At 54.6% G+C, this 25700-nt stretch overlaps 9 protein-coding genes across 9 annotated transcripts; 3 read left to right on the top strand and 6 right to left on the bottom strand.

Moving 5' to 3' along the window:
• Window positions 1-1965: 1965 nt before the first annotated feature.
• IWZ02DRAFT_430387 (uncharacterized protein) lies at window positions 1966-2775 on the bottom strand (the record flags this gene model as incomplete). Its single annotated transcript, XM_066766062.1, has 3 exons — window positions 1966-2169; window positions 2224-2481; window positions 2527-2775. 3 exons carry the CDS (start codon window positions 2773-2775, stop codon window positions 1966-1968), a joined length of 711 nt encoding a protein of 236 aa, XP_066626585.1.
• A 1647-nt stretch (window positions 2776-4422) lies between these two features.
• On the top strand, window positions 4423-5167 carry IWZ02DRAFT_443292 (uncharacterized protein). The gene is made up of 2 exons (XM_066767012.1): window positions 4423-4699; window positions 4752-5167. The coding sequence occupies exons 1-2, from the start codon at window positions 4447-4449 to the stop codon at window positions 4829-4831; spliced, it is 333 nt and encodes a 110-aa protein (XP_066626584.1). The 5' UTR covers window positions 4423-4446; the 3' UTR covers window positions 4832-5167.
• Window positions 5168-5195: 28 nt separating this feature from the next.
• Window positions 5196-7629, bottom strand: IWZ02DRAFT_143953 (major facilitator superfamily domain-containing protein). Its single transcript, XM_066761806.1, has 4 exons — window positions 7534-7629; window positions 6996-7280; window positions 6742-6840; window positions 5196-6636 (listed from the first exon to the last, which is right to left on the bottom strand). Exons 2-4 carry the CDS (start codon window positions 7142-7144, stop codon window positions 5346-5348), a joined length of 1539 nt encoding a protein of 512 aa, XP_066626583.1. The 5' UTR covers window positions 7145-7280; window positions 7534-7629; the 3' UTR covers window positions 5196-5345.
• Window positions 7630-9032: 1403 nt separating this feature from the next.
• IWZ02DRAFT_467818 (S-adenosyl-L-methionine-dependent methyltransferase) lies at window positions 9033-10555 on the bottom strand (the record flags this gene model as incomplete). Its single annotated transcript, XM_066768590.1, has 9 exons — window positions 9033-9123; window positions 9271-9835; window positions 9881-9917; window positions 9966-9988; window positions 10038-10076; window positions 10129-10228; window positions 10280-10302; window positions 10362-10441; window positions 10485-10555. 9 exons carry the CDS (start codon window positions 10553-10555, stop codon window positions 9033-9035), a joined length of 1029 nt encoding a protein of 342 aa, XP_066626582.1.
• Window positions 10556-11372: 817 nt separating this feature from the next.
• Window positions 11373-11809, bottom strand: IWZ02DRAFT_354458 (uncharacterized protein; the record flags this gene model as incomplete). Its single annotated transcript, XM_066764275.1, has 4 exons — window positions 11373-11465; window positions 11530-11622; window positions 11671-11720; window positions 11764-11809. Coding segments are annotated over 4 exons (282 nt in total), but the record flags the coding sequence as incomplete, so codon positions are not given.
• A 283-nt stretch (window positions 11810-12092) lies between these two features.
• IWZ02DRAFT_143805 (uracil-DNA glycosylase-like protein) lies at window positions 12093-13742 on the top strand. Its single transcript, XM_066761805.1, has 3 exons — window positions 12093-12547; window positions 12615-13074; window positions 13389-13742. The coding sequence occupies exons 1-3, from the start codon at window positions 12186-12188 to the stop codon at window positions 13497-13499; spliced, it is 933 nt and encodes a 310-aa protein (XP_066626580.1). The 5' UTR covers window positions 12093-12185; the 3' UTR covers window positions 13500-13742.
• Window positions 13743-15118: 1376 nt separating this feature from the next.
• IWZ02DRAFT_370961 (AMMECR1 domain-containing protein) lies at window positions 15119-16284 on the bottom strand (the record flags this gene model as incomplete). The annotated part of the gene is made up of 3 exons (XM_066764530.1): window positions 15119-15521; window positions 15665-16006; window positions 16175-16284. 3 exons carry the CDS (start codon window positions 16282-16284, stop codon window positions 15119-15121), a joined length of 855 nt encoding a protein of 284 aa, XP_066626579.1.
• Window positions 16285-17076: 792 nt separating this feature from the next.
• On the bottom strand, window positions 17077-19309 carry IWZ02DRAFT_143780 (CRAL-TRIO domain-containing protein). The gene is made up of 4 exons (XM_066761804.1): window positions 19120-19309; window positions 18771-19055; window positions 18581-18722; window positions 17077-18521 (listed from the first exon to the last, which is right to left on the bottom strand). The coding sequence occupies exons 1-4, from the start codon at window positions 19182-19184 to the stop codon at window positions 17175-17177; spliced, it is 1839 nt and encodes a 612-aa protein (XP_066626578.1). The 5' UTR covers window positions 19185-19309; the 3' UTR covers window positions 17077-17174.
• A 2041-nt stretch (window positions 19310-21350) lies between these two features.
• On the top strand, window positions 21351-22152 carry IWZ02DRAFT_430381 (uncharacterized protein; the record flags this gene model as incomplete). Its single annotated transcript, XM_066766061.1, has 3 exons — window positions 21351-21534; window positions 21661-21991; window positions 22056-22152. The coding sequence occupies 3 exons, from the start codon at window positions 21351-21353 to the stop codon at window positions 22150-22152; spliced, it is 612 nt and encodes a 203-aa protein (XP_066626577.1).
• Between the last annotated feature and the right edge of the window lie 3548 nt (window positions 22153-25700).

The following is a 25700-nucleotide window of genomic DNA, read 5'->3' as shown; positions in this document are numbered from 1 at the left end:
ATCGTCATCAACACTCCGTGGATCGACTACAGTGTTCCCTAAAAGCGCCTGATTGAGGTGGCACTTTTAAATTTCTCTGCTGGAAGACCTCGCAAAATGATTATTGAAAAGCAGGGATAACGATTTCCATGCCACGCTAACAGACTATCTCAGCCGGAAATAATCCAGCCAGTACATGCGTGCTCGGATTCGGAAGCTACTTTGATGGGTCAATTTTTCTGCGGATTCCTACCGACATTGATGATCCATTTTGTCACCGCATAAGCGTCCACGACGTTTCATTCATCCAGCCGTTCGATTTGAGGGTGCTGGTAAAGATGATCAGTTGGAAGTTGAAGAAGAAAGTTTTTATCTCTTAATAAAATGTCCATGGGGCTCTTGTTCTTGCAAGGACTGGATCAAGGCCCACACAAGCGCGGTTGATACTTTGGTGATGTGCCACGTCGCGGAAAAGGTCTACCAGGTGTCTCGGAATTTTAGCAACAGGGAGTAGCACAAGTTTGTGATTTCAATGATGTTTCTTTTACTGGGTGATCTGAATTTGAAAGAGCGTTTTGATGGTTTCAAAGGACGTGGATATTATCTGATGATGGGGTATTCAAGACGAATCTTCTTTTACTATTTTTGCTAGCAGAAGAGCCAAATCTAGAATGCGATGGCACGCAGAGTCCCTTTTTACTTTTGCTTGTACTCTTCTCTCATCAGGACCCAAGTGTAATATCCAATGACCCGCGCCTGACGCCATTCTCCCGCCTTCTCCCTGTTACCTTATTCCTTTGCCTCTCTTACCACCATCCGATGCTGTGCTTGATTCCTGATTGTGAGAGTAGTCCTAATTGCTGCCAGTCTGAATAAAATCTGAAGCAGATACCCCTCCGGACTTTCCCTCCCCACTGCTTCCGCTTCTGTTCACTCGTTTTTTGTCGTCATCTGCAACTTTCCCTTTGCCTCCTTTGCCTCTGCATAACCCATGTCCCTGTTTGTCTCCCGAATATGAGCACCGCATACCCTGCCGTTGGATCGCAGCGTATCTTCAACCTTGATTGATACTCACACCATTTCTCTTCCCAGCTGTTCCTCGCCGCGCAACCACCTCAATGCTCTCAATCACTCAACATCCTCGTCAGCATCATCCGCGCGATCTTTGATGGCAAGTCGTGGGTTTTCAGCCTGCATCAGAGTTGCTAAAGAGAGCGGCTTGGCCTTGAAAGCTCCGCGAACCTCAAATCCGAAAGACGGAACACTGCCACCCCTGTAGTCCAGCTGCAGGAGAACCGGACGAAGCCGATCTAGGAGTTCGGGTAGGTTTGGGCAAACTGTCAGGAGAAAGTTGTTGACGATGGCAAACGTCACAAGTTGGTGGCCTTTGCGAAGCTAGTACAGTCAACATCGGAGCTTTTGAAAGATTTGGGAATCGACTCACATCCTTTTTCAGCTTTTGGCGAAGAGAAGGAAGACTTCGGCGCCCAGGGTCTCTTCAAAGCACATGAGGTGCTCTCCAGCGCCGATCTTGTATGCGATCTTGGAGCGTGCACACTTGTACTCATCCTCGTCAATCATGCCATCTGTCGACCTTGCGTTGGGGTGGAATTGCAAAACCAGCCATCCCATACATAGATGCTCGTTGTTGCGGTGGGGACTGGCTCTCTTCAGCATGATGGTATCTGGGTTCAACTTGACAAATTCAATATATTCCAGATCTTCAACCCTCAAGCTCATCTTGATTTCTTACCAGTAATGAGCAAATTGTGTTGCTAATTTGTAAGGCAAGAATTCAGCGTTGTTGAGCCGCGCTTATAAGTGCTGCTTTTATCAGAGGCTGTTGAGGCAAGACTGCAGTTTGAATGGTTCGTTTCTCGGGCCGCCGATGATAACCCCCTGGGGGCTCTCATTTTGTCCACTGCTGCTGCAAAACAGCGTGATGGTCTTCCGCACGTTTCGGACTCCAGGGAGCCTGAAGATCTTTCACAGAAAAAGCATGATGTCTCCGGTGAATTTGAATTCCTTCAAATTCTCCGCGGATGTCATGCTGACTTGTTCTGCCAGCATGCGCTGGCAGCACTGGATAATAGTAGGGCTGTTGTCATGGAACTTCGTCAAGGATGCTGGAAACTGGTTGTTGGCGACTATGATGTTTACTTCTGCTGAAACGTCGCTAGCCTTAGTGGGCTGCAAACACGTCAGTCATTGAAATGGATAAGAAAGGCAATCCAGTAAATTTACCTTGCCCTTTCTACCTTTCTCCTTCTTGGCAGGCAACTCCTCGTCGGCGGAAGACTCCTCGCCGCTCGAAGAATTCTCGTCAGCAGACGGTTCTTCATCGACAGGCTGCTCCTCATCCGCTTGCAGTTGCTCATCCGCGGGAAGCTCCTCGTGGACAGTCGGCTTCTCATCGGCGGGCGGCTCTTCGTTGGCGGGCGCCTCCTCATCAACAAGGGACTCCCCATCCGCAACCGACTGCTCTGGCAATCTCCAAGAGAGCTTAGAAACAGTGCTTTCATGGAATTATGGGGATTAAATCAGCACCAGCGTAGCCGGTTTACTGATGGGGCTCGATGGCGGCGAAGTGGGCTCCACAATGGGACATTCCAAGGGGGCGGAAGGGGGCCAGGCGGTCGAAGGCGCGGAAAGTCCTCCAACACCACTTTTGGACAGGCACATCCAGTATCTGGGTCGGCGACGAGGACTCGGGAGATTCGGGTATAGGGTCTTGGGGTGCAGCAGAAGGCGGCCACATCGACGAGCGCGCAGAGGCAGCAACCTCAGAGCTCTCATGTTGAGCTTGTGGCGGCGGATTCGGCGAGGATGCGGAAGTACCGACAGTTGGAGGGCTCATCTTAGCATTGGAGGTCTATCTTGTCGGAGGAGATTGCAAAGAGACTGGGGTTGTGGTGAGTTGACAAAGGTAGGTCCAAAAAGATTTTTCAGCAGTTGAGAGCCGGTGAAGAAGGGTTTTCTGGTATTCATGAGTAATACGATGAGATACGGAGGGAAAAAAGGAGTCAGGTAGCGAAACGTCGTTATGAAATGGGAAAGTGAATGATTGTGTGGCTCACGTCGCCGTGGCGACTTTCATTAGACAATACTTCCACGCCAGTTCACAATCCACACTCACACCCACACTTTTACCCATCCAACCTCCTTCAATCGATCCCTCTTGTGATACACGTCCCCCATCCCCCAAAATACATTCTACATCAACCCAAACACTTGAACATTGCAAAAATGTCCAGCGACCAGAAGAGGGATAACGCCATCCCATCGGTGTACGTTCAACCCCATCCCAGAAAAAGCAGAAAGCTAAAAGTTCTTCGATCTTAGGACCGCGGCTCATCAGAAGAATTTCCGAAAGACTCACTGCAAGAATCCTCTCCACGGGCAGCCTGGCTGCTTCAGCCGAGCTGGGAGAGAGATGCCATCTTGGCAGATGCGCGGAAAGTGGGCAACAAATCTCTAGAGGGCCTCGCAGAGGAGATAAAGTTGTGCAAAGTCTCCTCACAGACGTATGTGTGACTTTTCCAAGAATTGAATTCAAGGGCTTCAAGATGCACGAGGAGATCACCATATGCCAGTGAGAAACAGACTGGGCAATCGACTATTTCAAGGGTAAGAGCAGTGGCAGCATTTCTGGAGAAGCCTCATGAACTGACTGCAGAAGACTTGCAAAAGCGCACCGCCTCTGCTGAAGGAAAAGTCAGCTTTGTCAACTTGAGCACGCATGTCAACGGCCCTGAGCTCCCCTCCACCATCATCTCCTGAAGAATCGGCGAAAGACACTGAAAAGCTTCTACTTGAGATGGCGAAGCTTGAAATAATCAAGACTTTAATGCCGTCTACAATGCCTTGCGATGGGCCAACCTGGGTGGCAAACTCACTCTAGTCACATTGACGTACTGCTCAAGCTGGCTCACATCATCGCTCTACACACAATGCAGAGGACTTCTTCAAGCGATTTTTGGCCAGGATCTTTGGGGCATTTTCCAAGCTGTCGTTGTCGTCGCTCAGCCAGATTGATGTCGACAAGACGCGGGACCGCATTCGCGACGGCCCGTACGACCGGGAGACAGGGGCAAAGCCGGGAGAGATGTTCTATGTTCTCCGCTGCGCGCGCTTGGGAGAACGTTACAAAGGCACTTCAAGGGGCTGGAAAGCATTGCGTCGGACATAGGGATAAACATGGTACGTGCAGACCGGGAGAAACATGCAGTAATGTGGGTGTTGCAGCGATGTAGCTGAGGCGGTAACATCCTGTCTCGCGACACAGTGAAGCTATCCAGTTTGCTTGGTCCATTTGGGAGAGTGAAAGCGCGATGTAGAGGCGGAGGTACGTACCTTGGCATGGTCTTTCTGCTGCTCGCGCGAATTACTGAAGGATTCAGCTGCGCGGCGGTCGGCCGGTCAGCTGGTTAGGTGGGGTGATGTCGGCGTGTCAGTGGGTGGTCAATTATGGAGAAGTCTATTATGAGACGATTTAAGTTATTCGTCGCCAGTTTGTTGCTTACCAGACTCAACACCTCTGCTCCTATCACGACCTCACGCCACGATCCACCACCCACCCTACTCGCGCCACTCTTCTCGCCACCACGACGCGTCGCACCCGCCTCCATCTCCGTCTTATCCGCGCGGGCAGCCATCGAAGCCTTTCAATCAAAGCCGTCGTCCTCAAGCGCGCGCATGGACAAATCAATTTCGCGCATCGCTAAACGCATCATCAGCCCAAGCCCTCCATGTCTCAACTCATTCGACACCACCTAAGCTCGCTCTGAATAAGTCCCGCCAGGACCGTTTCTACCTGCTCTTTGGGCTCAACGTGGCGAGTCAGCCCTTCTAGTTTCTGTTGTGGAGTGTTGTGTTAGTGTCAAGTTGGTTGCGGGGGAGTGTACATGTAGCCTGGCAGTGGCGCTGAAGAAGGACTCGAAGTCTTGCCCCTGACGGCCTCGATGTCGCCGGCCTCCCGCAGAGGCCGCAACTTTCTTTCTTTCGTCTTGGCCAGGGGGGTCAGGCTCTCGTCTTTGGAGATTTTGTTGGTGGTGGTGGTAGCGGGTGGATCAGGCATGTTTGAAGTGTAGAAAGAGAGCCGAAGGAGTGAGGGTGTAGTTTGTTGTTTTGTGTTAGACGACAAGGTCAGCGCGATGTTTGTTCAGACAGACTGAATCCAAGCAAGACTTTTTTCTACCACTCTGAACTCCAGCACTAGCCCCGTTGCCCCATCTCATCCCCCCAAACCTGACAGAAAAATGATTCGATTTTCAAAACGCGTAATCACCAAGGGTATTGTAGAAAAAAAGCACGCCAGCCCCACAGCCCCATCGCTCTCCTACCATCCCCAAAGGTCCCATGACCGCTTACCTTCCACCCACCTGGCCGCGCGGCAACGGCTGCACCCACGCCACCGCCGCACTAATCGCCATACTAATGACGCCGACAATCCAAAACACAGACGCATAGTCCTTGCCATGGTACCTGAAAATAATGGCAAACACGATACCGCCCAAATTGCCCGCCGCGCCCGTGACGCCGCTGACGATGCCGTTGGCGAACGGATGCACGTGCGGCACGAGTGCGAAGTTGAGCCCGTTGGCGCCTTCGAGGAAAAACGCCATGCCGGCGATGAGGCCGAACATGGTGCTTTGATCTTTCGGGTTCAGCACGCCGATGACGACGAGGAAGACACCCATGAGGATGATGTATGCGTGGAGGAGTAGCTTTTTCGCCCACAGGCTGCCGCCCGTTTTCTGGTAGGCAAAGTCGGACACTGCGCCGCCGAGGGGCCGGAAGATGCCGTTTAGCAGGCCGAACATGGAGGCCCAATCGCCTCGCTCTTGGAGGGTGAGGGATGGAAAGTTGACGCCGTAGTAGTTTCCCAAGATGCTGTTAATGCTTAGCTCGGCGCCGAAACTGCTGAAGTAGCATGCGGCGAGGACGACGGTGGCGGGGGAGAGGGTGACAGAGAGAGCTTCGCGGAGGGTCGGTTTTTGGATCACTTCGGACGCGGCGGCTTCGAGGGTCGAGCTCGAGAGGTTGTTAATATCCGTGGCTGAGGCTTCGACGTCTTTTTCTTGTTTGGCGATTTCCTTTTCGGATGAGGCTGAGGGGGTGTGGGCCCCTGAGCGCGGCACGGTGAGGGTTGGTGTCGCACTGATGCCCCCTGGCACCTTGACGATGTCGGCGTTTCCGGCTTGATTTGCAGCGAGTTTTCGGTCTGCCCACCTGCCTGTAGGGCAGTCTGGGCACAGCACGAGGATCAAAGTGGCCACTCCCGTAATTGCAACCCCTGGAGCAACGAAGCCCACGCGCCAGGCGACGTGTTTCGTCAGACCATGAGACACCAACGACTCATATATTCGCGGAGAAGCATAAAAAGTCAGCCCCCCGCCCATATTTCCAAGGCCGGCAGTGATTGAATTAGCTGTGCCGACTACATTCTTGTCGAAGAAGCCTGTGGTCCAAACTTGGCATGGGACGAAGCTCCCGCCAAGGATGCCGACGAAAAAACGCAACACCATGAGCCCGGCAGCGTTATAAACGGTGCCAGCGAGGAAGGTGGGCACCGCACCAATCAGAAGGCATCCGGCAAAGGTCCAGCGGGGCCCGAATCGATCGCAAGCCGTGCCGGCAACGAGCCGCACCAGGAGTCTGTGGGGGGCGGAGGAAGATCAGCACACAAGCCTTTTTTTTTTTTTTTTTTTTTTTTATATCTCGAGGAATCGCCAGGGACGACGGCGGACGGGGGCAACACACGTGGCAACCAGGGCGATGATGTTTGAGTTGGCGATCTCGACCTGTGAGAGGCCGAGGTCTGCTTTGATAATGTCGGAGAGCAGGGGCGGAAAGGCGTACCTAACGAGGGAAGCTCGGAGTTAGCGGACAAGCAGAAAGATAGGCAGTCTTTGCTTTGCTTCGTGCGCCCCAGCGATAGCGACGCGGAGGGGGACAGGGCAGGGGGTGTCGCGGTGCTGGAACGGCAAGACGCCATGTTTGTTTTTTGTACTGACCACGACCAAAAGGCAATCATGAAGCCGAACCACGAGAAAAAGAAGACGCGGCCATAGACGTTGAATGGGTTGAGCGCAGGGATGGAGCGGGCCTTTTGGGTCAGAGGGTTGATGGCGGGCGCCCGATATAGCAATGTGAGATCGAACATGGTTTTTTTCCCAGCACGAACTGCTGTTGCTGGCTTTGTTGGAGGGAATATGGACAGTGGTCTGACAGCACAAAGGAAGAGCTGGACAACGATGACGACGACGAGAATGTCTGTACTAAGTGGACACGCATCCGGCCTAAATAGATGATCTGAGCGTGTCTTAGTTGCGAGATGGACTCATGTCTCTGAGTGAAGTATCTCCGGTTTAGCTACCACATGGCATTAGAGAAGCATGTCCGCGGGCTTCTCAGTCGCACAATACCCCGGGCAGCCACGAGATCCGGCTGTGCAAGTCGTGCACTCTTGGAAAGCAAGCAAAAGCAAAATTCGGCGAGCGGAGTGGGCGAGGGCGTCCGTGCAGAGGAACTACTGATAAGAAGCCGTCGTACCTTAAGAACGCGGGAGAGCCATCCACCCCCAGTCCAGCGATTGGGATGCCCTTTCTGCCGGCGAGCGCTCGTTGACGTCGTCTCCAAATATTCAGGCTTATCTTTCGCTCAACCTTTGCACCCTTGCGCGCAATGAGCAGTAGCGTGTCGGGACCTTATCAGTTGCTCCAGTCAGCCAATTTCCAACCACAACAAAGTGGCCTCGAGAGTCCTTCTCCGCGGTACACGGGTCTTCGACCGCTTAGACTCAGGATCGAAGTTTGAGATAAGTATTTTAATCGATCCGATGCTGTCAACGCATTGCCATCACGACCGGCAACTAAAAGCGGATGCCGCGTAGCGCGCCTTGTTTTGACTGGCGTTTGACTTTCTGCGCAACGAGTCGTTTTACGGCCGGGTCAGAAAAGAGTAGCGCTGGCCCTAATACTGCTAGTGATGGCAGTATATCCACGGCGGATCCGTGGTGGCCGTTTGTGAGAGCAGACCTGGTTGCAAGGTATGCAGGCAACGATGAGGTTGCCAGAGACGCCGTTCGTCGTTGATGTCGGTTAGCTTCCGCCCTGGCGTGGGATTCGACGGGAGCGGCAGGAAACCCTTATCTCTGGGCGCTGCTGTCCGATGAGCAGCCCAGCGATTACCCTGGTCGACTGGCCCTCCCGGTTGGCCATCATGTCACGTGTTGACCACGTTGGACCGCTGTTTATGATTGTCAACACCGCGGTGTTTCGGACATGGCGAAATCTTGCTGAATTGTCTGTGGAATACATCAGCATCTTGCCTCGTGCATTGCGGAGCGCGGCAAACGAAACGCAGGGATGGATCCATACCTTTCAATGGCAAACGTTAATCTGACCTTTACCACTTAACATGGTCAAGAAGGATATGATTCGGGTCCAGCCTAACCAAGTCTTGTTTGAAATGCAAGACGTCTCCACGCGAATAGAAAATTACGGGAGGAGAGTAGAGGTGAAATGTCTGTCGTGATTCTGAATAGTTGACCTATCGCAACAGATCTGGAGACTGAGACAAACTCATGACAACCGAAATACCAGGTGGGAGCTTGATAAGATAATGTTGAAAACACGCCAGCATGGTCCAAGGCGGACATATGGACCGTTTCTGCTTACCGTCCCGCCGTACAGCGCATCTCGAGCAACAGATGACTTGAAGCCGCCCCTATCAGCTCTCATGGACTGACATGCTCGCTGATTGAGATTAAGCAAGAAAAACTCAAGAGTTGAGGTTGAGGGTCCACCGGAAAAGGTCCCACCGAAAACGTAGATCAAGAACACAATTCCGCGGACCAAATTGTCCAGCCCCGTTGGTTCGTGATGGCGGAGCAATGTTCCAAACAAGCCTTCTCCAACGCCATGCACATGTCGAAAGGAAATGGTCGTCATGTCGTCATCATGAGTTTTGGCACGGCCGTTCCATCGTCAACAGAAAGACTGCCTGCAGTCTCGCCATTATGAGAGCGCGGGTTAGTCACAGGACAAAGCTCATGCCCGTGGCGCGCGTGAGTCAGCCGGCGCAGCTGCAGTCCTCGCTCCCGATTCCCAAGTCTGGGGCTTGCGGCCCCAAACGACGTACCTGTGTTGAGCCGCGGAGTTAGCGAAAAATGGTCTGGAGGCGGCAAAGGCTGACCCACGCTGGCCCAAGAGCGTGGCGTCAGTCTCGGAAGCGCTTGGGACGCCGACGGCGGGCAAGGCTCATGTGAATGATTTGGTCATGGCTTACACTTTGTGATAGGCGTGCACGTTGCGGTCGGAGATGGCTTTTCGCACTTGGACGAGGTAGACTTCAATCTCTTCCTTTGTCCAGCCAAGGCCCCGATGAAACCACGCAAGTGTAAATGCTTGGAGGCCTTCGAGCAAACCATTTTCGTTGAAGCGGCCCAGCATCTTAAGTTGAGGATCCTTGGGCCAGGGGTTGATGGGAAGTTTGAATACTTCTTCGTGAACGTCGACGAAGCCTTGTTGCTCGTACCATCGCTTCAATTTATTGGCAATCCGAAGAGGCCGCCCAATGTTCATGGCTGCGCTGTCTTGCGTGCGAGTCCACTCCATGAATGGAAAGTCGTTGCTCATGGTTCCGTCGTCACAATACAGCGTCGGGTATACTTCTTGCGATTCCATCCAGCCTCCAGGTTTCAGGTATCGATACGACTTGTGAATCACGTCTCGAAAGTCCTCAAAGCATCCCAGCAACATTCTCGTGTGGATGTAGTCGTACGTGTCGGGTTGGATCAACCAGTCGTCCTCTGCTGCGTCATCAATGATGAATTGCACATTCTCCGGCACCCCTGAATTTTGTTAGACGGGAACTTCGCACACAAAGCGATACCAACATTCTGGCTGTATAGGAGACAAGTCTGTGCCCGTTACCTGCAGCAAGATTAGCGACTGTTTCGGCCACCGAAGCGCCGCTCGTACCTCGCAGTCTGGAAATTCGTTTGCTAGAAATGTCAGCAGAGCAAAATTAGTGGGGGCGCGTCATGTGTATACCAATTTCTACAGCCCACTTGCCAGTCCCAGTGCCGACGTCTGGTGCACATGTCAGTACCGAGTTGCCGGGCGCTTGGTGGGGCGAAGGTACCAAGTATCTTTTTCGGATGTTGCAGCGGCGCAAAGTAGTTGCGCATGCCAAAGAGAATTTTGAGCAGCTCATGCTGAAGCTCGAGTCGCTCTCTTTCAGGCTGCAGGAACACTGTCAGATTGGCCAGGTGGCGGGACTTGGGTCTCCATACCTCGTCGTTTGGGTACAAGTAGGCTGCAGCAAAACGTTAGCCGTGGAAATGGCAGGAAAGATGGAAACTGAAGGTGACTGACAGCCCGCAGCGTGACGATGGTAAGTTCTCCCGTTTTCGCGAATGTAGTCGTAAATGTCGTCCCGGACCGATTCAGTGTTGCTGGACAGGGTCAACAACAGCACTTGTCGGCGAAACAGGTGACGAGAGCCGATGAATTACCTTTCCCAGGTCTCTTGTCTCAACGAAGAGCTCTCGGCCTGTTTGCAATGGCATATTAGCAGACGAGTTGTGGGAGCGCGGGGCGAGTGCGACAAAGGGCAGGAAAACAACAGTGCGGGGAACGACGAGCACGACGATCAATGGCACGATGGCCGCGGTGATGGGCGTGAGATGAATGCAATGGCAACGGACGAAGCAGAAGGAAAAAGGGACGACAGGAAAAGGAGAATACCTCGACGAGGTTGTTGGCCATGTTTTCACGACAATGGCGATTCCCAGTGTGCTGGCTCGGCCCAGTGGTCTGGGTCATGGCGGCGCGGAGCCGAATTGCTGGGTAGTGGTGGCCTACCCGCTTATTCAGCCTCCAAAAGTCATGCCATTCCACCGCAGCAGCCGAAGCCCAACCTCTTCACTCTCTCCCCGCCGTGCAACCACCTGGCCCCTGACCTTTATGCCAACCAGAATTTCCCACCTCTCGACCACTCCCCCATCCTCACGCTCCTCGTCGAACCGCTGAACCGCTTCTCCTAGACTCACTCCTAGACTCATACGTCTCTCTACCTTCTCATCAACCAACAACATGATGGCATCGCTGCCGACAGTGCGACACCATCACAAAACCGCGTGCTGACTGTCGCATGCCAAGCGCCCGGGTCCACGTCGTACCAGCCGCCGTCCTTGCTTCGATGCAAGCCCTGTCATCTCAGCCCAGTCTCATCACATTCATGCCGCTGTTCGACGGAGTCAATGCAAAAGACAAAAACTCCATTTGATTCCCTATTTGAGCTGTCCTTGAGATGCTCTTGATCGTTTCGTCATAAAAGGCTGATCCGTGTGGACCGCATCGTCAGTCGTTCATGCAAAACAGCCCTCAGTGGATTCCGCCCTTGTGACCGGCCCCCTTGGCCTCGGCGCTACCCTTGACAAAGGTGCCATCGTCGCGACGTCCGCTCTCGCCCTCAGCCTTGTAAAGTCAGCAGCCGGATCGACATGTTGTGCGCGTTTCAACTTGCCAATTCGCCATGGACGTGCAGGCCTCCAATGTGACCGGCATCCTTGGCCGCGTGGCTGCCCTTCATAAAAGTTCCATCGGGGTTGCGGCCAGCGGGAGCAGAGTCCTCCTTGATGACAGTCAGTGGTGATGGACATATTGCGAGGGCGGTTCATACTGGGTGGTGGGCAACGTGGCCGCCCTTGGCCGCCGCCTGCTTGACCTGGACTGCATCAGTAAATGGGAATAGGCAAGGGACAGCATAGACGACGGACCTCCTCAGCCGGACGGTTGGCAAAGTTGCCCGGGTTGTCAGACATGGCTGTTGTGGAGTTGATGTAGAGTTGGGGGTGTGAATTGGTAGATGGATGGCAGACAAGGTGAGGTGTTTGGTGGAGGAGCAGCAGAGGCATGAGACTTTATTATATGCCAACAAACAAGCTGGCAACCAACTCCGCAACCAAGCATGCCACATATGATGCTCTGTGGTGACTGCCCCATCTTGAAGCTGTGACGTAGGCGTTGGCATGGATCTTGATATCCACCTCGGGCTCTCAGGCGGTCGACCCGCCAGCGCCGCAAGGTGCCCATAGCTTCACTCCCCAATTCACGCGACTACGCGCGACGCGTTTCTGTGCTCGTCGCCCCGCGTCGTCCACCGTCACTCACCAATAATCCAAGCCACTTTCCATCATGTCGCTCAAGCGCAAGGCAGCAGACGCCGTCATCGCCGAAGCCAAGAAGCCCAAGGCCAATGGCAGCATCACCTCCTTCTTCGGCCCTCCCAAGTCCGTCTCCACGTCCACGACTGCATCATCGAACGACCCAGCCAAAGCACCCGCCTCTAAATTCGACAAGGACAAATGGCTAGGTACCCTGTCCGACGAGCAAAAGGACCTGTTGAAGCTGGAGATTGATACGCTGCACGAGAGCTGGCTTGCACACTTGAAGGAGGAAATCACGTCGTCAGAGTTTCTTAACTTGAAGCGCTTCATCAAGAAGGAAAAGGATGCAGGCAAGACAATTTTCCCGCCCGAAAAAGACATTTACTCCTGGTAGGCTGCCTCCATCCTGCCCCCCCCCCAATGCATCTCCGTCAATCTCTGACTTCGTCTCATCTAGGTCGCGCCACACGCCTCTCAACACAGTCAAGGCCGTGATCCTCGGGCAAGACCCCTACCATAACCACAACCAAGCGCACGGTCTCTGCTTCTCGGTGCGGCCGCCAACACCCGCGCCTCCCTCGCTCAAGAACATGTATATTGCGCTGAAGAAGGACTATCCGTCGTTCGAGGCGCCGCCGAACAAGGGCGGCCTGCTGACGCCGTGGGCCGACCGTGGCGTGCTGCTGCTCAACACGTGTCTGACTGTGCGCGCCCACGAGGCCAACTCGCACAGCGGCAAGGGCTGGGAGCGCTTCACGCAAAAGGTCATCGATACCGTCAATCGTACACGCTCCAACGGCGTCGTCTTTTTGGCGTGGGGAAACCCAGCACAGGGCCGCGTCAAGGGCGTCAATGCGCAGAAGCATTTGGTGCTGAAGAGCGTGCATCCGAGCCCGCTGAGCGCGTCGAGAGGCTTTGTAAGTCTATTCCAGACCCTTCCCTGCATTTTGCTTCCCGTCCGGTGATGAGGTGGATCATCCTCTACAACACCGATCCGCCATCCAGATACTGCTGAGGTTGCGCCGTGTCTCCCTCACTCTTTCACACCAGCTTTCCTGTGCTCTCTGTGTTTGCGCCTCCGGCGACGTAACCGAGCGCGCGGATGTATGGCGAGTGACGAGACACTGCGCATTAACCATGATTTCAGCTTAGAGAGCTCTGAGGACGCGCTGCTACCACACCTTCGTCCGCACATGCATAGAAATTCGCTGACGGGCGCCTGTGACGACAGTTTGATTGCGGCCACTTCAAGAAGACCAACGAGTGGCTCAAGCAGCGGTACGGCGAGGCGGGTCCCATCGACTGGAACCTCAACGTTCCGCCTGAGAAGGCGGGCGTTTAACGAGTCACGGAGACGAAGGGTGAAGAATTGAGGCGCCTGTCACTCACCCCATTGTTTGTTCCCTTCCACTTCTTTTGTCTAGTCTGTTTCTTACGTTCCTCCACATTTCTCTTTTCACTCCCAATCCGCGTCACTTTTTCTGCGGCGTCTATTCGAAAAGAAATGTGCTGTCTTTCCATCAGCCAAATGGATGCGCAAATGGATTGTACAGAACGACGTGGAAATGGGCCACAGGAAGCCAAGGGGAGAAAAAAAAAAAAAGAAAGAAAAAGAAAAAGAAAAAGGAATGCGAGCCGACAGCAGAATAATCCGAACCCAAACGCCAGGGCAGGCCTTGGACGGTTGCGTCGTGATTAGGACGCGTACGGTGTCGACCACATATGCAGAGAATGAATGAATGGACTTGACAAAGGCAAGCCAGGCAGGGCGCGGTAGGGCGTATCGGACAGGCGGCGTTTGACACGTTAATAAAATGCTCACAACCTCATGCCGATCAAGTTTTCCTCAATGGGATCATCCTCCTACATCACGTGTCTATCTAACACCACACCACACCACCATCACCATCATACCAGACTGCCACGCACGCGCTCACACACTCCACCAACTACCTACGCGTACCATGCCTCTTGCCCCCTTGCGCACGACTCGAGTAGCCAGCAGCGTAATATACACACATGCGTCCACCCTCCTTCAAACCCATCCAGCCCATACAGGGAAAGAAAAAAAAAAAAAAAAAAGGCTGATTGGTCCTTACCTACAGGTCGGGCTCGAGACGCACGCACGCACGCACGCTACATACACACCCGTCTCAGTGCTCTCAGACGTGTGATGCGGGTAGATGGCTTTTTCTCGGCGCATTGTCCATTTGTTGGCGTGTGTTGGCTTGCTTGGTAGAGGTAGTAGGTACGGAGGTGGATTGCTGCGTGAGGCTGCTGCTGCGGCTGCTTTGCTGGTTTTTTTTTTTTTTTTTTCTCTTGGTGTGGGGGTTTGTTTGTTTTTCTTTCTATTTATCTTTCTATTTATACGGGAGTGTGGATAGAGAGAGAGAGAGAGAGAGAGAGAGAGAGAGACTGTGCGTGTGTGTGTCTAGCATGTTTGCATGAATAGGATGACGGATGGATGAGTGAGCTATACTACCGTCCGTGTAGGCAAGGCGTACATACGTACGTACGTACCTGTACATATCTACCTACCTACCTACCTACTTATACGGCTAACCAACTCCTGTCGTCGTGCTTCACGCTGATGTAATGATTGATGAGGGAGGGGTGGGGGAGAGAGAGAGAGAGAGAGGAGGTAGGGAGGCAAGGAAAGGAAACGGTGAGGGGAAAGTAGAATGCGGGCGGGATGATTGGAGTGGGCTGGGCTAGGCTGGGCTTGTGGTATGCATGTATACTATGCGTACATGGCAGATAAGCGGAATGGAGTCGACACGACGACTGCTGTGGGGAGATAGACTCGACGCGTGTGACAGAGTTAGTAATGAGATGATAGGGCGGTAAGCAGGTAAGTGGGTAGGTCAGTCTTTTCCCAACCGGAGGCTACCTATGTAAGTACGTAGCTAAAGTAGCAAGCCAGCCAGCCAGCCAGCCACCCTCTCTCTATCAACCGCCAAATCAATTCATCTCCCTCCGTCCCTCCACCCCCTTAACCCCCTGACACCACTCGCGCCACCTCCGCCACTCCTCCCACGCCAAACTACTCTTCCGCCCCTCATACGTAACAACATTCAGCGGCACACTCTTCCAGTCATCCCTGCGTCCGCTCCACCCCGCCTTGCGCATCAGACTCACGACCGTCTCCTCCTTCGTCCATCCCTGCTCTTTGGCCACGTCCGGGAGGTAGGTCGCGCCGTAACGACGGCCGTGGTATGTGAAGCTGATGCGGAGACCGTGCCGGCCGAGCTCCCAGGAGAGAGCGGAGCTGGCCGGTTGGAAGTTTGTGAGGAGCGTTACGGAGCACGAGAGCGTGGGCAGTTCGCGTGAGGTTATGGGCGGAAAGCGTGAGTCATCGAAGGCGCTGAGGCGCGTGTGTTAGCTTTTCTTATTCTCGTTGTCGTGTCCCTCTAGCGAGAGCGGGGGATGTTGGTTGGTGTGGGGAATGTGCATGATTGGTGGGCGTGTGGGGGCAGCAGTGATGGTGGTGGTGGTGGAGGTTCTTACGAAGTCAACGCATAGCTCCTCAGCCCATCGGCCAGCTCCTGCGCCTCAAACGTGCCAATGCACCCGCGCAGACTCTTGCTCCCGCCGCGACTAACGGTATTCCACGTCACAAACAGCGGGTGCGCCTCCGTCGGCGAAATTGCCTGCTGCTGCTGCTGCTGCTGTTCGGCATCGTCCGTCCGCGTCGAGCGCCGCAGCGCCGAGAAGATGGACGAGCGAGACGACGCGGCCGTGGGCGCCGAGCTGCGCGACGACGCGGTGCTGCTGCTTGTCGAAGTCGACGGTATCGACGACGACGACGTGTTGGTCGAAGCGGAGGCCGATGCGGGGCTGTTGGTGCGGCTGCCGCCGCCGACGAGGCGACTGATGGCGGGCGGCGGCTTAAGGGCAGCAGCGGCGGCGGTGGTGGGGTGCTCGTCCGTCATGTCTTCATCCTCATGATCCAGATCGTCGTCGCCCTCTTCTTCTTCATCTTCGCCTTCACCTGTCTGACCACCACCGGTTGATGACGTGTATTTCTCCCATAGCTCTTCGACTTGGGCTAGGCTCAGCGGCTGGCGCTTTTCGAGGCTGGCGCTCAGGCTCTCGAAGCAGTAGGCACAGTGGGCGAGCGTAGCCATGCGAGCGGGCGGGAGAGTAAATACCTCGGCGGCGGCGGAGGCGGGGAGACGAAGACGTGGACAGCAGCGGGGCAGCGAGGTCACGTAAACTAGTAGAAGATTGGGGCGGGCGCGTGGTCGAGGAGCAACGCAAGAGCGAGTAGCGAGCAAGGGCGACAAGAGGAACAGCAGCTAGCTCTACCTGCGACGACGGACGGGGACGAGGATGACGATGATTCAGCTAGCCCGATGAATGCCGGCGGCGGATGGCTGCGGTTGTAAGGTGTAGGTGGGCAGCAGCAGCCAAGCCAACAAGGCAAGCAAAGCGGGAGGCTGGGAGAGGTGGATGAAGAGGAGAGGAGAGGAGAGGAGGGGAGAGGAGAGGAGAGGAGAGGTGAGGTTGAGGTGACGTCGGGAGAGAGGGGGAGAGTACCTTGTGCTGGGTTCAATTGGTTGCCATCATGACCTTATGGTTCAGGCTCATGTAAGGTACCTTACCTACCTTACTTACCTCATGGACTTGGTTCCGCGTGATGTGATCCAATGCAGGCCGTTGACTGACCGACCAACGGGAGCTCCTGATCGGCTTCAATTATCATCATGGCACCACACCAATCCATCCATCCTTTTGAACTGCTCGATCCCTCTTCTCTCTACCCCGAATCCGTCAAATGCAAGACGACGAAAAAAGTGTGAATTGTGTAAAAACGTCTAGCTGTGCTAGTTGAAGATGCGATGCCGGTTTCGCATGTGAGCCCCGTCCGTCGTCCGCCAATGAAATTCGAGACACCGTTGTAATCCCTTCCCGTGCTCTACCATAGGTATCCATGAAATACCGAGAGCAAAAAAAAAAAAAAGAAAAAAAGAAAAAAAGAAAAAAGGAAAAAAAAAACTTTAAAAAAATATTGCAATCAAGCCTTTGACGTCGTCTGCTCCCGCAGGTAGCCCTCCACCTGCTTGTCCTGCATCTTATCCACACGCTCATCCTCTGCCGCGGCAGCCGTGTTTTCAGCGTCCTCGCCCTCCTTTTTGCCATTGACGAGTCCTACGCTCGCAGCCACCGTCTCGGCCGTCTCCTTTGCTTGGTCGACAAGGCTCTTGCGCTTGCCTTGCTCACACGTCTTGGTCTCGGGCACATCCTTGGCCGCCTGTCCAACCGTGTTGGGTTCCATCGTCACCGTCTTGTCACCGTGTCCGTGGTCATTGACGGCGTCGTGCGGCGTTCCATCTGCGAGCTGGCCCTCTGCGTGCGTACCGTTTTGTCCAGCGAGGCGGGCCTCCGAAGTGCCTGTCCTGGCTTCTACCGTGCGGTCGGGAAGGTTGATTGCGCTGTTGCCGGACCGCGGCGAGTCGCTCGGAGGCGTCTCGACGAGTTCAGCATTCGGATCGACCGCTGGCTGCGTATACGTTCCCGTCGTCGTTTCCATGGGATCGCGCTTTTCAATCAAGGGCGTGGCACCCGCGACGGCCGAGCCGTGCATCGCCTTGAGACTCGTGTTGGGCGCGTGCAACGAGGCAACGACTTGGCGGCGAGGTTGACCACCCTCGCTACCCACTGCAATGGCCTGGATCAGGCCGTCCGACGTCTCTTCCCACTTGATGGGGCCCGTGGGAAATGTGTCCTTGCCATCCTGCTTTGCCGAATTGATAAACTCCAAACGCTCGGCAATGCTCGGCTCCAAGTTGGGCAGCTGGCCGAAGTCATAGTCCAGCTTGCCACCGTATCGCTTGGGAATATTTTCGGGGTCAATGTATTTTTCCAGCGTCTCTTTCATGTTGGAGTTTGTGAGGATAAAGATTTTGGAGACGGTAATGGGGTCAAACCACCGCTTGATCCAGCTCCAGACGGTGGGGAAAAAGGCTGGCGCGCCAATGATGAATATCCGGTCCAGGGTCTCGGGGTAATGTGCTGTTGCCAATTGCGAGGCGTCTTGCATATGGCTCTTGAGGTTCCAAAACTGCTTCAGGCCGACCTTGGAAATGTCGACAATGTTGTTGCTCTGCGAGATGGGCGTCTCGGGGTGGCCCCGGTCTGGCATGGCCGAACACAGGGGCATGACGAAGCGGGTGAGGTTTTCGTAAAGGGCAAACAGGCGGAGCAGCTTGCCGGGGACTTTGCGGTCCTTTGTGGTGTTGCCGCCATCGGCCTTTTTCTGGCTGGCCTCGTACGCGGCAATGTTTTTGGAGTTGAGGTGGGCGACTTCAAAGAGGTAGACGGGGATGCCCCGCTTGTCGCGGCGGCCAGTCCATTGCGGATACTATAAAGACAGTCAGCGTCGGCCGGGGGAGGAGAGCAGAGCAGAGCTCAGGCACTCACCAGGCGGCGCGTCTCGTCGTATTCCTTGACGTCAATCGTGTCGTAGAGGTTGTCGAGGCGGTTCTCCTTGCGCCAGTCTTCGGTCTCCTTGAATTGCCTGAGAGCGTCGGCAGGGCTAAACTTGCGCGCTCTCAGGTAGCGGCTGCGCTAGGCGTCAGCAAGCGTGGCGACTGAGACTCGTCAAACTCACAGCATCGTTTCGTCGTCATGGCTGGGAATCTTCTTGTCGTCGACGCCGGCGGGACGGTAGTATCCGGCATCTTTGCACAGCTCCTTGAACTTGTCAAGGGCAGACTCCTGGTTGGCCGTGAGGTGGCCGAGGTGCGCGGCTGGATATTGGTACGAGTCGAAGCGCGACAGTTCGGCGCTGGCGTTGTCTTGGGGCATGTTTGGAGAAGCGGTACAAAGACAAGGCGGGGAGGCGAGGCGAATGTTTAAAGAAGGGGTTTTGCGAGGTTCAAGGACGAGGAAGGCCCTGCATGGCTTGAGATGTGGTCGGCCTCTCGCTCATCCGCGCAGCCGCCCCGAAGATGACATACCATGTACCACAGTGCGCTCTGCTCCCACCTATTCGGGGGGCGCTCGGCTCCCACCGGATTCTCATCTCATCAACGGGCGCACAATTGCTGGCCACGTCGAGAAATTCTGGCCCATCTCACCGCGATGCGCCAGGTCGCCGACGGAGCCGCTTCGACAATGGAAGACCAGACAAGAACAAGACGGCGAGCGGGTGCGGGCGCGCGGGTCGCAGTGCGTGAAAGACGGACTGCTGTTCGCAGCCAGGGCCACTGAGATTGCTTGTGCTTGATCCCGGGACGCCAGGGCGCGCCGGCAGCTGTCAGAAGGTCGCTAGAGATGTCATTCAGGCCCAAACGAAAAAGAGACCCCGAGCGGCGAGACCGAAGCGGACGGGCGGACGGGCGGACCAAAGACCAAGGACGCTGCTTGGTTACCGCCGGCCCGCCTCCTCTCCGCCCTCTGCCTTATTCAGTCCCGTCTGCTTCAGATGTCCTCAGATGACGCTCTATAAACATGGCCGTGGTCCCTCTTCGACTGCCCGTGCAGTCCAGGTCCGAGATGGCCAACACTCGTCCTCCTCTCCATCCAGCCAATCATGTTGTCCGCACGGGTCGTGTCCATCGCAATATTTGATATTCTACCCGATGTTCTAAAAAGAGCCTAGGTGGGGATCAGCAGCCATCGTTTTGAGCCGCCCAGCCCTGTCACTGCGGCTCGCCATTAGACTTTCGGGAGCTATTCGCATATCAACGGCTCTCTGGTATTGCCTTCGGTGTGCCTACTTCATTTGATCGGACCATGGACATTCAGATTCGCGTTTGGCACTTCAGTTCGCAGATAGCTTGAAAATGTTGACAGTGTTGGCAGCTGATCCTCTGCAGTCTTTGGTCAGGTATAGTCAGCCACATCGTCACTCAGTCCCAATCGACTGCTTTTTTTTTTTTTTTTTTTTTTTTTTTTTTTTTTTTTGGGAGAGGAGTGCCAGCAAGGAACCGACGGCAAGGGTCCATCTCCCGTAAGCTCCTGCAGTTCGACTGTCCAGTCGTCTTTTGCCAGCGACGCCGTCAGCCTCCAATGCACCAACGAAAAATCAACCACCTCCATATCACTGACTGGCCCGCAACGCCCAGTGGTCAGCAGCAACCACCAGCACGAATGGATTTAGCTTCCCATAGCAAAGCCCATAGTTCACGTCACCAACACCTGCTGGCTCTACATCCAAGACCATAACGTCACAGTTGCCAAGTTTCGCCATGGTCGGAGCAAGGCGCGGCCCGGTCTTGCCAAGCGGGTTCCCCAAAGTATTGGAAGGATGTCTCCGAAGACGGACCTAACTGCCGCTGAGCCGAAAGAGTTGGAGGAGGATGTGCCGGCCATGGTGGCGGGGGGCAAGGGGGCGGTTGGGAACGGAAGAGTGGGTTATGGTTGTGGCAGCAGTCATGCAGGGGGTCAGGCACAAGGGTTGGTGGTTGATGAGGACACTCGCAGGGTAACAGGGGAGCCTAACAAGAGGAGCCAAATTTTGGAAAGACCAAGAATGAAATTCACGATGCAAGGGACGAAGAGCATTCGGATATTCTAACATTAGCTCTTGAAAACTCCGGATGCAATGCCGCAGCTTTTACCTTGGTTCCCAGCCTGTAAGTTGTACACTTTGGGCTGCTATTGATAGTTTTCATAATCCGCTACAGGTCTCTCGTTTTGTATTGTCCTCCAGGGGGGAATGGTTTCAGCGACGATCGACCTTTGTCAAGTCATTGAGACAGCAAACACCTCGCGACTAGATTACCGGATCGAGCACCACTCAAACTGCGGGGACGCCACGGTGTTTGCTGTGGCTGAAAGAGAATTGTGGCGGTGTGACCAATGTCGTCATACCCGGGCGACTCTCGGACCCCCGGCCCTCCTGAAAATGGAATTCATGGGACCCAAATGATGACGCCAAATTCGTCCATGGCTAACACAATACATATAGGAAATTCTTGAAACGGAGCTTTCCGTCGGCAGCCGGACGAGACATCCTCAACCCTCAGTCCAAGACAAAAAGCAATGAGACAACACAGATACATGCAGCAACCTTGACCGCAATCCCATGGCGGGGCACCCTCGCGCGGTCCGAGGGCCTCGGCGGGGGAAGGGAGCTACCAACACTCAATACTTGAACAACACCGACGACCTGCTTTCAAGCCTCCCGGTCTCCAGACGGCAAACAACGACTGATTCATCAATTGGTTGATTCAACAACACCGTCATGCCCAACGTAACCGAAAACGCCATCATCCCGCTGCGCCCCGGCGTCGACCTCGAGTCGGCCGACAGCCCCGACGCCCAAGCATGGCGCCAGACGCTGGCCATTCTGGCAGAGCAGCCCGGATGCGTGCGCCTGGCGACGGGCATGCAGGTCGAGAACCCAGACGTGATGCAGATGCTCGTTGGTACGTGCAAATTCGCTTCATCCCTCGTCGCATCGACAGACAGCACCAACACCATTCTCATTCCCATGAAGTCGCCTCCGTGATGAGGATAATGATGGCAAATGCTGACGAGACGACGACGCAAAGAGTGGACCAGCGTCCAAGACCACGCCAATTTCATGGCCGCCCCCGCCTACGAGCCTTTCTTCAATCACATCAAGAGCATCATGTCACCGACGGCCGCGCCCATCCTAACCCACCACACGCTATCCACCTCATCTTCCTCCCTCACCTCCGCCCCCGTCACCGAACTCGTATCCTTCTATTTCCCCCCCCTCCTTCGCCGAAGCCACCTGGGAGACGCCGCTCCAAAGCTTCGCCTCCGCCGCAGCGCAGCACGCGCAGGGCCTGCGCGGCTCGGCGCACGGCTGGTCCGTCGAGAGCGATGTCGAGCACGCCAGTCTGACGGAGGTGGGTGGTAAGGGCAAAGTGTGTTTGTTGGTTGTGGGCTGGGAGAGTATTGATGCGCACATGGCGTATAGGCAGAAGGACGCGTTTCGTGAGACGATTGGCGGGTTGAGGGCGTTGGCGAGTGGGGTTGAGATGCATCATGTTGTGTTCAAGGAGTATCAGGGGTAGATTTATTGCGTCGTGGATGTGGGAGAGCTGGCACTTTTGATGGAAGAGGCGTTCTCGAAAGTGCCTTTTCCACATCAGATCTTTCGATTTCCCGAAGCAATGCGTGCGATCATGGAAGCAATACCTAGCCTCAGATACAGAACGTACCTACGTAGAGCAACAAACACTTCATCATGCGAGCTTTTCCCCCTTTCCCCCCAACCATTCATCCATACCACAAAAAACCCACAATCATCCAGACACCGCCGCGAATCACTGACTGCGCTGGGAGGACTGGAGACACAAATCGCCCGTTGCTTCCGTCTACTCTAACCGTAGTCCAATGTTCTAACTCCAAAGGACCAAGAAAGGTTGAGCTGCCGCTCTTGCTTACAACACTGACACAGCAAATTCCCCCCGCTTCCGCTTCCGCTTCCCCTTCTATCTATCGTGTCCCGCCATTGCTCAGACAACAACAAGTTGGAAAAGCAAAAGGCACATCAGACAAGCGGCGCACCAGAGACCAACAACTCAAAATCGAAATTACCCACCTTACCTAGGTAGTCAAACCGTCCTGCTCGTCGCGGCTTTCCTTTCCTTTTCTTGCACCTCGTGTTCAATGTCTTCGACAAGGTACGTGCTTGGCGGCGCGCTCGCTCGCTCGCTTTTGCAAAAGTTGCTCCCGCAACTGACTGCTTGGGTGCGTTTCTCGCCGCTTCGTCTGCCTTGTGAGCGGCGCGGTCCACGCAGGATGGGAGGTGGATGAGGTGATGTGAGACGGAATGAATGGGACACCAGACGTTGGAAGTGAGGTGCCCTTGATTCTGTTGGTGAATTCGCGCAGAAGCGACGCGCTTCCCTGGGAGAAGACGGTAACGAATTTAGAACTGCTCCTACCTACCTCTCGGCTGGCTGGTGACGCGGCGCGGTGGGCTGATGAGACCAAGTGCGCTTTCTGATGTCTCGCTGTTGCCGGTGCTGCGGTCGTTGCTGTGGTAATTGGTGTTGCGGCAGTTGGGTATTTAAGCGTCTGCTATTCATCCCATCTCTTCGTTGGTTTTTCTTATGCACCTCCAACAAACACCTTTCAATCGTCTCGTCGTCGTTCAGACGCCATGCCGAAATCATTCATGTTCCCACTCTTTCGTCCGTCTACCTCTCCACCGCCTCGATCTTGGCTTGACGGCACTGCCGCAGACCTCGCCGGCAACACCCTTCTCTTCCTCTTGAAGCACCACTACAGCTGGCGATAGTAAGGTTGACGGCCTCAAAATCACACTCTGGCCGGACGTTTCGGAACCCTCTGCCACAATCATCACTTCTGCCAACAAGGAGCCTCCCAGCTAGTGAGGCCTTCGACGCGGCGTACAACAACGTCGCGGCCGCGCTGATGAGCGTGGGTGTGGCTGCTTTTGCGAAGAAAGGGGATCGCAAGATGGCGCGAGATATTTTCTCCGCTGCTCGGAATTCATTCTCCTCTGACGGCGTCTCATCCCTCCTTGATGCCAGCGAGCGGGCCTCGTGATGCCGCCGTGGCCATACCTTCAGACGAGATGCATACCAGAGTCCAAGCCAGCGACACCAACCTGGCTTTCTCTGCTGATACCATGTTCTTACGCTTTTGGCAGCTGGATGCTGTCAACACGCTTAACCAACCTCGCTCGTTTGGATGACCGTCCGGTTTTTGGAAAGAACGCAGAGCATTATCGATGTGCAGGCACAACTGGCCATCACCCGTCTGAGCGGTCCGATCTCTGACAAATTATTGGGAACCGGCTGCGGAAGCGCCGCAAGGAGCACCGGCTCGGTACAGAAATGATCGAAAGTGCCACTGGGTGAGCCAGCAACCCCCATCAACCCTCAGCCGGCAGTGAGATGCACCAAATTTTCGCCGAAAATCAACACGGGCAATGGTCGGAAAAGGTTCGAATCCCATCCGAAAACCAGGAGCTCCAGTTTCTCTTCCCTACCTCGGTCGTCGCTTTAGACAACAGGCGGCCGTGGTCCCGGTCAGGCTTTGGCACAGCCTGGCGTGCTCGGAAGCAGCCCGGATGGCTGTTTGTCTGCTTTGGTCGATTGATCGATTGGAGGCGGCGTTAATTTGTTGGAGGCGGGTTGGGTGGATGAGGCTGACATTAGTGGACGTGGGAAAAGGCGGAGGGGTTGTATGGTGCTGAGGTTACCTTGTTCCTTAGGATTAATGGTAGTGTGGTAGTAGGTTGTAGCTTGGTGCGCATTGTTGTTGACTGCCGAAATTGAAGAATGGGGCCCGTTAGCCATGCGTGTTCTCTTTCTTCTATGCCGCATTGTTTTAGACCGCAGGCTCAGCATCCATGTCTCTTACTTCATTCACTCTTCGTCAAGTCAGGGAGACGTATCAATGAATCCGCAACCGAATGTCCCTGTTTCAAAGCAAATCAGCTTCAAATCTCAAGCCGCAGGTCAGAGAGTGTGTGGGTGTACTTACTCAACCTAGCATTCCATTATTCTTCCTGCAATGAACATTTTCGTGGCCTAGCTACATGTGCACGGCCAAATGCCGCCCCTTTGCCTTTAATTATTCGGCATCCTCTTCATTTTTCCTGTCCGAGAGCGACAGGTCCGCCGCAGCCCCAGCCGCAGCAGCACGCCTGTCGCGATGAAAAGCACCCGCAAAGACAGGGCACAGCAGGTACACGTAGTGCCGCAGCCGACGCAGCTGCTGCAGAACGCGCATCCCACTCTCATCGGTGGGGTGAGACGGATACTGTTCTAGAAAGTCGCCGGCTGTAAAGGGGAGGATCCCTATGTAGTGGATTTTCTCAAACAGCTCGTCTACGCGCTCGGTGAAGGGGCACTCTGGCATCATGCTAAGCGAGGTGATGGAGAGGCTGAGCTAGTTCTTGTAGTCATAGAGCGCTGTGCATATCTCTGCGGCGCTAGAAGGTTGTTTGCTGTGTGGGCCGGCGGAGAAAGAGTGACAGAGCAAAATGGATGAGTGTGTGTGGTTAAAGACTTGCGCGGAAGATGATTTTGGGGACGCGTTTTGGCGTATCTGGTAAGCTTTTTCTTGATTCTTTTAGCGCTGGTTCTGAGAGTTTGCGGCCGTGAAATGCCCTTGGCATGCGACAAAGTCCTCCGTTTGTCTTCCACGCCTTGATGAAAATGGGTCGCAGCTGGGACACGCAGAGGTGGTTCAAGTAAGTAAAGCGAGTCTCGTGAGCTGTAAGCGTCGTTTGGTCCTTTCCCACGTGCTTTTGGTGTTCAGGATGCTCAGCGGCTAAGATTTTTGCCCAATTGATTTTCGCAGATAATTTTCAGAAAAACACTTCAATGAAAAGTGTCATTTCTTGCTGCCGTCTCAACAGTGGTCTGGTCGTGTTGTGAGATGTCGTTGGATCGCAGGTTGACGCGCATCGCTCATGTTGCCATATTCTGCTTAGTGCTTGCGCTGTGCAGCTATCGATGTCTTGCTTCCACCCCGACGCTCTCTTTCTTCACTCATCATTTCCACCAGCTTCAACAAAATGCGCAAACTTCTTCACGATTGCCCGAATCCAACTGCTATTATTGAGTTCAAGAAAAGCCCA

The sequence above is a fragment of the Phyllosticta citriasiana genome (assembly GCF_038021145.1).
Source record: "Phyllosticta citriasiana strain CBS 120426 chromosome Unknown IWZ02scaffold_2, whole genome shotgun sequence".
Taxonomy (NCBI): domain Eukaryota; kingdom Fungi; phylum Ascomycota; class Dothideomycetes; order Botryosphaeriales; family Phyllostictaceae; genus Phyllosticta; species Phyllosticta citriasiana.
This window is presented reverse-complemented; position numbering and strand designations above follow the sequence as displayed.

Coding starts and splice junctions, on each gene's coding strand:
- IWZ02DRAFT_443292 (XM_066767012.1), top strand. CDS start 4,447: ATGGAGAAGTCTATTATGAGACGATTTAAGTTATTCGTCGCCAGTTTG. Junction 4,700..4,751: donor CAAATCAATTTCGCGCATCG/CTAAACGCATCA, acceptor ATTCGACACCAC/CTAAGCTCGCTCTGAATAAG.
- IWZ02DRAFT_143953 (XM_066761806.1), bottom strand. CDS start 7,144: ATGTTCGATCTCACATTGCTATATCGGGCGCCCGCCATCAACCCTCTG. Junction 6,841..6,995: donor ATGATTGCCTTTTGGTCGTG/GTCAGTACAAAA, acceptor TTCCCTCGTTAG/GTACGCCTTTCCGCCCCTGC. Junction 6,637..6,741: donor ATCATCGCCCTGGTTGCCAC/GTGTGTTGCCCC, acceptor CGCCCCCCACAG/ACTCCTGGTGCGGCTCGTTG.
- IWZ02DRAFT_143805 (XM_066761805.1), top strand. CDS start 12,186: ATGTCGCTCAAGCGCAAGGCAGCAGACGCCGTCATCGCCGAAGCCAAG. Junction 12,548..12,614: donor GAAAAAGACATTTACTCCTG/GTAGGCTGCCTC, acceptor CGTCTCATCTAG/GTCGCGCCACACGCCTCTCA. Junction 13,075..13,388: donor TGAGCGCGTCGAGAGGCTTT/GTAAGTCTATTC, acceptor CTGTGACGACAG/TTTGATTGCGGCCACTTCAA.
- IWZ02DRAFT_143780 (XM_066761804.1), bottom strand. CDS start 19,184: ATGAGAATCCGGTGGGAGCCGAGCGCCCCCCGAATAGGTGGGAGCAGA. Junction 19,056..19,119: donor AGAGCGCACTGTGGTACATG/GTATGTCATCTT, acceptor CAAGCCATGCAG/GGCCTTCCTCGTCCTTGAAC. Junction 18,522..18,580: donor ACGACGAGACGCGCCGCCTG/GTGAGTGCCTGA, acceptor CTGTCTTTATAG/TATCCGCAATGGACTGGCCG.